The sequence below is a fragment of the Typopeltis vanoorti genome, chromosome 19 (assembly GCF_054136105.1).
Source record: "Typopeltis vanoorti isolate ZY-2024b chromosome 19, IOZ_Tvanoo_1.0, whole genome shotgun sequence".
NCBI lineage: Eukaryota > Metazoa > Arthropoda > Arachnida > Uropygi > Thelyphonidae > Typopeltis > Typopeltis vanoorti.
Window position 1 is genome coordinate 66,428,528 of NC_143567.1, and position 12,396 is coordinate 66,440,923.

The following is a 12,396-nucleotide window of genomic DNA, read 5'->3' on the forward strand; positions in this document are numbered from 1 at the left end:
AGGTCACTTTCTCATGGATGTTCTATTCATGCTTTATGTCTATTTAACAAGTATTTTCATAAACAAAGCCCTGTGGTGGAGGAATGGTGGTGACCACCATTCCTCCACCACATGTGAATGTGAGCAGTTGTTGATCAATATTCATTTACTCTCCAGCTTCAAATTTACTAAATAAACTTCTACCAATGTGATGTACAGGAATGTAAGACATGATAATCAATAAATAACATAAAATGGATTTACCTTACGTATATATTTTTATTGGTATAAAATTTTCATTTTATACCAATAATTTCAATCAGCAACAACATGCATGAACTGCATATACATCATACAAAGCATCATGGTCCAATTATATTAAAATTCTAGTAAAAATCACTTAAATATCTCGATGAGTCATTGGACTCCCAGGAGGAGTCATGTAATAATAATAATAATAATATTTATATGTGTGTGTGTGTGTAGAGAGAGAGAGAGAGAGAGAGAGAAAGACACACACACACACATACATATGTACGAGAGTGAGCTGAAAAATTGTGATAATCACCATGAAGGAATTGAGGTAGAACCATGTAGCATTTTTCTACATATTCCCCACGAAGTATTATACACTTGTTATAACAGGAGTTAAAAGGTTTTAAGATATGTTCTTTCTTGTGGTTACATAAATTGCTTTAATATCATTTTTGTTCTAGGTGTTTATCAGTGCTTCCCCCCCCACTCCCTCATATAGATATATAATTAAATTTAAGCTAATTCTAGAATTTATGAAGAACATCATTGTTCCATCTTTATGTCAATGATATTGTCACAGGACTGCAGGGAGATGTTTCAGTTGTTTGCAGATGATGTGAAACTTGAGAGTGTTATTAGTAATGATGTTTAGGCTCTTCAAGAGGATTTGAATAAGCTGGAAAGGTGGGCAAATAAACAAGAATGTCAATTTCTTCTTCTTCTTCTCTTCAAGGATTAGGCATTTGTCTGTTCCGGATTCACTGAACTTTTCCATCTTTTAGCTGGTCTACCTCTCTCTCTCTCTCTCTCTTTTTCCCTTTGGTCTATATTTATCCACCTATTTTGGTAGCCAATATCTTTCCATCCTAAATAGATGTTCTTTCCATTTCTCTCTATATTCTTTGATTTTTTCATTTATGTTGTAAATATCTAGTTCTTTTCTAATGTCTTCATTTCTTATATGGTCAAATTTTGTGCATCCTTTAATTATTCTTAAAAATCTCATCTCTGCAGCTTGTATTTTATTTTCTATTTCTTTTTAAGGGTCCATGTTTCTGAACCATATAATAGAGTGGGGGGGGGGCATTATTTTATAAAATTTCAGTTGAGTTTCTCGTCTTGTTTTTTTTATTCAGTGTGACCTTTTAATTGTTCCAAAGATTTTCTGAAATTTCTTTATTTTTTTCCTCTATATCTTTATCTTTTAGATATGTTATCATGCAACCTAAACAATTAAACTCTGTCATTCTATTATTTTATTTTCGATATCTATTTTTGATCTAAAATGATCTCGATCTTTAAATGTCATGGCTTTGGTTTTCTGTTGTGAAATTTTTAAATTGTATTATTATTATTATTATTATCCAGGCCTCCATGGAGTCAAAAGACTCATCGTGGGAGGTCGTTTTTAGGAAACAAAGTTTATTATACCACTCCTTGAACCCAATGACTGTTCCGGCTTCAACCACTCTCTCAGGCAATGTATTCCAGGTTCAACCACTCTCCATGCAAAGAAACCACTCCTCACCCTCTTGCACACAGCCTTCTTTCGTAACTTCCAGGGATGGCCCCTTGTTGTTGGCTTATTTTGTAAACTCCATCCAAAAATCCATAAACTGATTTTTGAAGGTCATCTTCATTGTCTTTTAATTTAATCTGATCATCTGCATACAGAATTGATAACAGTTCTGCTGGTTAACTGCATACCTTGTTTTGTTGTCAGTTTGATGCAACTAAATGTAAAGTTTTCAAATTTGGGATCCACAGATGGGATGCTTCATACTCATTGATGGAGTTATACTGAAAGAAATGGAGGAGTTCAAGGAATCTTGGGGTTAGAGATTTGAAGTTCCACAGACATAATGCAAAGGTTGGAAGACATCTCTGAAAGCTGCTGAAATGCTGAGGAGAACTTTGACCATAAGAGATAAAAGTGTGGGCCCCATTATATAAAGCTTTGATCAGACCATATCTGGATTTCTGTGCTCAGATCTGGTCACCAGGATTTGAAGAGGGGGGTGAGGTAACCTTGGAGAGGATGTAGAGATGGATAACAAGAATGATATCAAGACGCTACAATGTTGATTATGAGGATTGACTGAAGACATGAGTTTGGTGGATAGAAGAAGGGAGATCGAGACGTTTAAGCTGTTGAAAGGTTATTATCATATTAACACTGAGGAGATTTTTCATATGGTAGAATGAGGAAAGGAGCAAGGACAAGGGACCTTCCCTAGAAGTTGCAAAAGAAGGTGGTGAGTAAAAGGATAAGAAGTGAGTTTTTTTGCATGGAGAATGGTAAGAAAATAATAATAATGAAAACTATTTCTCATAAGAAGGATAATATAAGTCCATCATTTTATATATATATATACAAATATATGTCTCGTTAAAGTTATTTTTACTAGAAAAAAAAAAAAAAAAAATATATATATATATATATATATATATATAGCAGGGGTGCTTAAGGGTCAAAGCTGTATAACTGAGAGGAGACCTCCACATAGCCTTTAAAGGAATGCGGAGATCGACCAGGGCTTCTGACCTAATGTCCAATCCTCACCTTCTCGTGGTGCACCCTGTTGGGTATCTACTTTGATACTGAACGAACGAGGATGGGCTGGCAATTTGGGATTTAGATGACCAAATTGTATTCTTATTGGTTAAACCAAAATAAAAAATGATGGTACAACATGACAAAATTTCATGCCAGATGGGGCGTCGCCCGGTTAAACAAGGCCCCCGTTGTTTTCACCAGGGAACCAGGGTGAACAGCGAAAAGTCAGCTACTGGAACAAATCTGAAAACAAACCCCAACTCAACATCACCAGAGTTAAAGATCGGTACTATCAACGTAAGAAGCCTGAATGGCAAAGAAATGGAGCTAGCTGAGGAATTAGATAAGTACCAGATCAACATAATAGGGGTGACTGAAACAAAAAAGACCAAAACTGGTGAGATCTTTCTGAGCAATAAATACAAAATGTTATATTCAAGCAATGACAATCAAGGAAAAGAAGGAGTAGCCATAGTATTCAACATAAAATACGAGGCTAATCTTCTTGAATGGCAGTCAGTCTCAAGTAGAGTAATGTGGGCAAATATGAGAATGGGCAACTGGACAATGAGACTTATTTGTGCCAATGGTCCCACAGAAGGTTCTACTAAGGTAGAAGTGGAGGAATTTTTTGACGCTCTAGAAAAAGCAACTGACACAATGAAAAAGGAAAAGTTGGTCCTTGTTGGGGATCTAAATAGTAGAGTAGGAAATGATTGTGATACATACAAAAATATTTTGGGAAAATTTGGAGAAAAGAGCAAAGCTAATAATAATGGCAAATATCTGTTGGATTTCTGCTCAGGGCATGGACTGGTTATTACTAACACCATGTTCCAACATAAAAATGTGCACAAATTCATATGGAGAGAAGAGGCTAGGAATAAGAAAAGTCTCATTGACTATGTTAATGTTGATAGTGATGTTTTCTCTCTGGTGCAGGACACCAGAGTGTACAGAGGATTTGAAATTGGAAGTGATCACTATTTAGTCTTGAGCAGGATAAAATTGAATTTCATATTGAAATTCATAACATGTAAGAAAGTTTTAAAGCGAATAAAAGTTGAGCAGCTCTCAGATGTTAACTGTAGACTAAAATACAGAAATATTATTGAAAAGAAAATGAAAGAGTTTGAGAACAGGAATCAAACCTTGGAGATTCAGTGGCAAACTCTGAAGAAAACATTGATTGATTCTGCCAGAGAGGCATGTGGTGAGGTTGTGTGCAAGGATAAAAAAATCAGAACTCCCTGGTGGACACAGGAAGTTAAAGAGGCAGTGAAGGAAAAGAGGAAAGCATATCAAAAGTTCCTGGCAAATAAGTCAGCTTTTACTCTTACAGAGACAAATGTAAGAAAGCTAAACAGTGTGTAAAACTAGCTAAACAAAAGTCATGGGAGGATTTTGGCAAGAATATAGAAAATAAATATCAAGAAGGTGGCAAAATATTCTGGAGGTTGTTGAAGAAGCTTAGGAATGGAGGAAAGAGTGCTGAAAATGAGTTAGAGATGATAAAGGTGATATGAAAACAGGAGAAAAAGATATCCTTGAAGTATGGAGTAATTACTTTGAAAAACTGCTAAATGAAACAAGCAGTGATGACAGCACAGTGATAAAAAACACTGACCAGGCATGCAGTCAGGAATACATATCCATACTTGAAGTAGAAAAAGCCATCAAAGGCTTGAAATGTGGAAAGGCAGCAGGAGTAGATGATATTCGACCAGAAATGCTGAAATATGGTGGTATAAAAGTCTTACAGTGGCTGCACTGCATAGTTCAGAAAGCCTGGACAGAGGGACGAATTCCCGGTGATTGGAGTAGAGCTCTCATAGTACCCATATATAAAAAGGGAAATAAAACTGAATGTGAGAATTACAGAGGTATTTCCCTACTAAGTGTTCCTGGCAAGATCTATGCAAGTATACTTGAGAAACGGTTGAGAAGAATTGTGGAAGAAAAGCTTGGTGAAGAACAAGCTGGATTCAGGCCAAATAGAGGCTGTCAGGATCAGATCTTCACTTTACGACAAATAGTCGAGAAATCATGGGAATATAACAAAGATCTGTATTTAAGTTTTGTCGATTTGGAAAAGGCATATGACAAGGTGCCAAGAGAGAAGCTATTCAATACGCTTCAGTTATATGGTGTCAATGGGGCATTACATCAAGCAATACTTAGTCTTTATTTGAGTTGTAAGTCAGCAGTTAGAATTGAAGGAAGTACAGGAAGATGGTTTAATGTTAAATCTGGTGTGAGACAAGGATGTACATTATCCCCTCTGTTATTCATTATCTATATGGATCACATTATGAAGGAAAGTGGTAGTAAACCTGATATCAACATTGGAGATGTTAATGTCAGCTCTTTGCTTTACGCGGATGATGTTATACTTCTAAATAAATCCGCTACAAGTCTGCAAGATTCTCGACTAAATTCAATTGCTGTTGTAATAGATATGGTATGAAGGTCAGCAATAAAAAGACAAAAACAATGAAAATAGGCAGAATCATTGAAAATGTCAACTGTGTTGTGAATGGAGAACCTGTGGAACAAGTAAAACATTTCAGCTACTTAGGCACAATTTTTACTGAAGATGGTAAATTAAATATAGAAATAGACAACAGAATCAGCAAAGCTGGTATGGCAGGAAGTCAGTTGAATAAATTCATATGGAATAAGAGAAATTAGTCAGAACACTAAATTAGCTGTATACAAGACAGTGTTCAAACCAGTTTTAACTTATGGATCTGAGAGCTGGGTCAGAAGTAAAACACTTGACCAAAGACTAGAGACCGCAGATATGAGAGTCCTGAGAAAGATTAGAGGCGTGAACAGATGGCATCAATGGCAATATCATATTAAAAATGAGGATATTAGGAAAGAACTTGACATTGTCAGCATCCAGGAATGCATTAGCAGAGCTAATCTCAGGTGGTATGGTCACTTAAACAGAATGGGAGAGGAAAGATTAGCAAAACAAGTGTTCTCTGCCAGGTCGGCAGGAAAACGACCCAGAGGAAGACCAAGATATAGGTGGATTAATACAGTACAAAGTGCCTTAGACGATAGAAATATAAGATCTGATAATGTTGGAGTCTTGACAAGTAACAGACTGATTTGGAGGAAAATTGTACAATGGCAGGAATTTGATGATGATGATGATGATGATATATATAGCAATTTGTAGTATTAACTCAGTACTAGGATATGTTCATATTTATATATACTGACTATAACCGAGACTAGAATAACAATTAAATTTATTCAAAATGCAAAATGTTTCATCGGATTGTCCGACTTGTAAACACTATAAGAAATATCGTATCACTATAAAACGACTATTATAAAATCAGTTAGCTTTGAACTGTAGCTACAGTCCGTGTTGAAGTTCTATTGTTAAGTAGCTACAGTTCAAAGCTAACTGATTTTATAATAGTCGTTTTATAGTGATACGATGTTTCTTATAGTGTTTACTTGCTTTCTATGTTCTCACTCCTGAAGAAGTCGGACAATCTGATGAAACATGTAGCGTTTTGAATAAATTTAATTGTTATTCTAGTCTCCGTTATAGTCTATATATATAAATATGAATATATATGTATATATATATATATACATATATATTCATATTTTTTTGACTGACTGAAACCGAGAAAATAGATAACAAGTTAATTTAATGAAGCACACAACATATTTTGTCAAAAATGACTCTCTTCAGGTGTGGTAACACTTAAATCAAATTAAAAAGCCATAAAAACACTGTGCTATTATAATAACAGACCTGTGAACTGAAGTTAGGTTTATCAATTCAAACAATTTTATATATATATAAAATGATGGACTTATATTATCCTTCTTATGAGAAATAGTTATTATTATTATTATTTTCATTTTCTTACCACTCTCCATGCAAAAAACTCACTTCTTGCCCTTTTACTCACCACCTTCTTTTGCAACTTCCAGGGAAAGTCCCTGTCCTTGCTCCTTTCCCCATTCTACCATATGAAAAATCTCCTCAGTGTTAATATGATAATAACCTTTCAACAGCTTAAATGTCTTCGATCTCCATTCTTCTATCCACCAAACTCATGTCCTCAGTCAATCCTCATAATCAACATTATAGCGTCTAGATATCATTTTTGTTATCCATCTCTACATCCTCTCCAAGTTTATCAATTCAAACTTAACTTCAGTTCACAAGTCTGTTATTATAATAGCACAGTGTTTTTATGGTTTTTTTAATTTGCTTTAAGTGTTACCATACCTGAAGAAGTCATTTTTGACAAAACATGTTGTGTACTCCATTAAATTAACTTGTTATCTATTTTCTCGGTTTCAGTCAGTCAAAAAAAGATGAACATAACCAATCATTGAGTCAATGTAACTACTGATTATATATATATATATATATATATATATGTATATATCTTGTTTTAAAGTTATTTTTACTAGAACCTTTATTAACATAATTTTTGACCATCACATATACATCATGTACATGCAGTTCATGGGTGTCATTGTTGAATATACCAGTTTCTGTTCTTGTTGTTTAATTTGAAACTCATGCTGAAGACACCCTTGATACTAGGGCAAAAATTGTATTCTAATAAAAATATATACATGAAGTAAATTCATTTTTTTGTTATTTATTAAATAAACTTCTCTTCCACCTTTTCTTAGTAAGTCGCTTTCACTCTGTCTTTCTCAAAGACTACAGCTTTCAGTTGTTCAAGAGACAGATTCCTTTTTTTTTTCTCTTTAATCTCTCGAATACATGCCACTCATATGCTACAATTTTTATTTTTCATGTGTGTTTTAAGAAAATGATAAAAAAAATAAATGAATAAAAACAGTTAATAAACATGGATATATAAAGTGTCCCAAAACAGTGAAAAACAGTGATATTAAGGGTTTAACAAAGGCCACTCAGACACCAATCTTGGAGGGGGCTTGTACTCGCTCAACTATAGGATGCTACTGTCTTACCATCTCCATTTTCTCTGTGTTATCTGCATACATATCAGTCCTGTATCATATACTGATGATGCTGTTGTGACAAGGACAAAATATTTGAATCAATTATTAGCTAGGATTAAGTTGCTATTTGTATACTAATTACTGTTTCACTTGCATATTTCTATATTTTTTATATAGAAATTTAATTAATTAATTAAATTATTTTAATTAATTTAATTAATAGCTTTTAGTTTCTTTTATGTCTCTCTCTGATGAAGGCAGTTGAATCTAACTAACAAAATACATTAAAATATAATGAAAGTTCTCACGAAATATAATGCAGAATGTTTAACCTTTATAAAGATGGAAAACCAACAATAAACTAGCATTAATTTATTGTTGCAGCTGATGTTTATTTTCATACTTCAGTGCTCTGTATTTATTCCATTTCATGACACTGCAATTATGCATTCAAATCAGTGTATAATATGTATACATATTTTAGAAAAAAACTGTGATGATGTGCATATATTTCCAAGAAACAATGGATAACAGAATAGTCGAGTTCGTATAATTACAGAAAGGTACATATGCTTAAATGAAAATTACTTACAGAAGAAGACAGCTATGTGGTCACTGCGGTCAATAAGACTGTAAAGTATTTTATCTGTAACTTCTTCTATGCCATCTGATGTTAATTGAAGTAGAAGCCAATCCAAAACTTCTTCTTCATTTTTGAGATCTCCTACAATGATACCATTCAATATTTAATTCATTTAACTGTCTACTTTTAACAATTAAATTTATAACGCTGATGATTTAAAAAAAATTGTCCACAAAAATGAAACAACTACATGCATTTTTTAGTATAATACTTTTTTCATCTATACATAAAAGAAGATAGGCTGCTTATTTAATTTTATTAAAAGAATAAGAACAAAATCTGAAAGAAATATCACTGACAAATACTATATCCTGCATTTGCAATTGGTCAAAATGGATAAAGGCAGCGTTTAAAGGATCTCAATATTTTCAGACTGTGTAGAGTGCCGAAGAGACCGACAAGAAAAGAATAAGAAAAGAAATTACATGAAAAAATACTTCTTGAACATCAATGCCTTGATCATGAAAAAACATAATTATTATTATTATTATTATTAAACAAGACCTCATGGAGTCAAAGACTCATCTAGGAGGTCCTTTTATCTCACACACATCTCATCATACCGGGTCTTAAACACATTCAAACTCCTTGCAGACACCACACTCTCAGGCAAGGCATTCCAATCATTCACAACTAAATTAAATGTCCCACCCATAATAATTTAAAATTTTGTTCTCAACAATTTTACCTATTTCATCTAAGAAATAAGTGATATCTCATAACAAAATAAAATAAAAAAATGAGATAATGAAAAAACTGGGGAGTGATCCCAGTTATATGGCTTTCACTCTTTAGCAACTAGAGGAAAAGGAGAAACGAATAAATAATAATAATAGGAGGAAATTAAAATGAAACCAGTGTGACAGTGAAATGTTAAGAGAGAAACTGTTATATTAATTTTTATGGCTGTATTTAATGTTATTATTTAATATTGCCTATTTTTGTTTAGGAGGACCCCTTTTATAATGTCATTGGCTTTTTACCCAATTTTTAGGGCATTACTGATGTTTTAAAGACAGATACATGAAGAATATATATATATATATATATATGGAAAGAATAATTTTGGACATACCTTTGCAGGATAAATTGGTTACTGATTAGGAAAAAAATAATTTTTTATTTTTATTTTGTATATGCAGCACCACTTAAAATTTTCATTGGCTGCCATTGATATATATATATATATATATATATATGAGGGTGGTCTGAAAAGTTCTTGGCCTCACAATGAAAAAATGAATTTATAATTTCAAAATGATTTTTATTTTCGACATAATATCCCTTAACCACGCTACCGGCCAGGACGTATATATATATACGTCCACATTTCCATGGATGCGAAGTGCATAAAATTGTAATCGAAGTGCATATTAAATACCCCGACTTACGTGAATCCAGAGTTACGCAGTTTCTTATATGTACATATTCCCGTCCCACTTCATGCCTCACCACTAGTCATATCTTTCAGGCACCAGTCGCATTCGCCAGTGTCGCACATGCTGTGAACAAGCACTGATGTGTTTCGCACGGTCTCCATTCGTACACAATTTTTATAGTCTACAAACCTTGCGATTGTTTAATGTTATGTTCTTGATAAAAATTTTATCACATAAAAAATAATAATGTCATCCAAAAGAAGCAAGTCTGATGGAACTGAAATTCAAGGGACACATCGGGAAAGATGTAAAGGTTTCTTAGAAAATTGTTGCTATAATGGAAAGAACACTGACTCGTACAAATAAGGTGATAGTTCCACCTCCACATCTGGTTCCTACTGATGAAACTTCAATAAAGGTCAAAAATGGTCTGGGTAGTCTTCTCAATGAGTGTCATCTTTTGAGCTCATGGAAAACTTTTCCCACCAGCTCCACAAGATGATGCATTGTCGAAACGGTTCACACCTCATTACTCCCATTCCTAATCTTCTTCCATCATATTCTATTCTTCTTCTTTCCCCAAAAATTTCTCTTTCACCTTCTTCCCAAAATTTAAAAATCACATACCTCTTGTCCCACCCAAAATTCTCCCACATCTCTCTATCTCCACATTTTCAACCTCCCCCTTCCTTTCAGTCATACTTCAGCAGCAATTTAAATATATATTGCCATATGCCACTCAATAAGAAGACAACCACGAATATCCTACAAAGGTATGTCCAAAATTATTCTTCCCATAGATATTCTTCATGTATCTCTCTTAAAAACATCCGTAATGCCTTAAAAATTGAGTAAAAAGCCAATGATATTATAAAAGGGATACTCCTAAACAAAAATAAGCAAAATAGCCATAAAAATTAATATTTATTTAGAGAAGTAACATGGAAATTTTCTAGAAATAATACCTGTTATAAAATGTTTTGGAGGAATTCAAAGGTTTTCATAAAAATTAACAAAGAGAGGGAGAGACAGACAGACTGACAGAGAGGGTAAAATATACATAGCAAATAGGCTTTAGAAGTATGCTCTAATACTGCAAACGTTCAGGAATACAAGAGAGTTCAATTTCCAGTGCTAAAAAAATAGCTGCTGTGAAACAGTTATGCTGGGAGGACATACTGACACATAGATCATTATCAGATACAATCTATGTAAATTTATTTATTTATTTATTTCAACGGATATATGGTTTTGGACAACACATGTTAATATTATTTTTGCATTATTTTCTAGGCCATCTCTATGGAGTTAAAGCTTTATTGTATGACGTTTACACTAAACATTATTGAATAATACTTATCATACCTCTCCTTGAACTCATTTGTCAAGAAAGCACACCGCCTCTCACAACTCATTTCACACATTCACCAACCCTCCAAGCAAAAAAAACTCCCCCCTTCTTGCTATGCATTGAGAAGTCTTTGGTGTCAATTCTTTTAAATAAAAAAAAAAAAAACCACTTTAATAACTTATATGTTTCTATCATGTCCCCTCTTTTCCTCTATTAACTAGCTTTGAAGTCTTCAGACCTTCAATCTATCCTTAAGAAACATTCTATAGACATGCCACATAATCCTGGTCACACACCTATGGTTCCTTTCCAGTACTTCTTTATCCGTATGGACTCCAGGTGACTAGATCTACTTACAGTAGTCCAGATATGATCTTATTAAAGGCTTATAAAGAAGAACAATAATAACTTTCCTATCCCTGCCTGTCAGTGTGTTTTTGAACACCTAAGTAATCTGATGTGTTATTTTGGCCACCTCTGCAATATGCCCTCAAAATTTTAACTCCCTGTTTACAATCACCCAAAAATTCCTTCTTCTTCAATTTCCTATACTTCAGATCCACAAGTATAGTAGAGAACTTTTGTTTTCTTCATCCCAAAATGCATGATTTTACAGTTGGCCAATGTTAAACTGCTGGCTGTTTTTGCTTTAGGTTTTAAAAGAGGTATACCGTGAGTAGACATATCGATACAAAATTAATAACGGAAAAAAAAAAAAACTCACGTACAAAGATTATTTAATAGTATAATTTTCGCCTGTGTGTCACAGGCATCTTCAGTACATTAAGTGGCGCTTTTTGGAATTGTCAGTTAGTGTTTAATTTTGAGCTTAATGTACTGAAGATGCCTGTGACACACAGGCGAAAATTATACTATTAAATAATCTTTGTACGTGATTTTTTTTTTTTTCATTATTAATTTTTTTAAATGGACAAAGCAAAAACGATGTTTTTGCTTTGTCCATACTGGAGAAAGTGCACTGGAGAAAGTGTTGCTAGATGAAAGCAGTGTGTGATGCACACAAAAAGATCCAAAGCAGGAGAATGGTATTAAAATGACAGAAGTGCTTAACAGTGGAAACAATAGTAGTGTGAAAGATGAAGAGAGAATGGGAAAGCAAGAGGAACAGGGAAACAGGTGTGGACAGGGAGACATGGGACTGGGAGAGTGGATGTTGAAAGTGACATTGAATGTGTGTATGAAGATGGAGTATATTGGATGTGGGTGGGGAAGTTGAGACTGAGCAATGGGG

General features: G+C 33.7%; 1 protein-coding gene across 1 annotated transcript in view; it reads right to left on the reverse strand.

Moving 5' to 3' along the window:
• LOC150096202 (uncharacterized) overlaps positions 1–12,396 on the reverse strand; it is an 881,296-nt gene that overhangs the window by 470,757 nt on the left and 398,143 nt on the right. Inside the window, exon 14 of the mRNA XM_090409004.1 lies at positions 8,364–8,495. Within this exon, the coding sequence (XP_090265130.1) occupies positions 8,364–8,495 (132 nt within the window). The remainder of the gene's footprint in view (positions 1–8,363; positions 8,496–12,396) is intronic.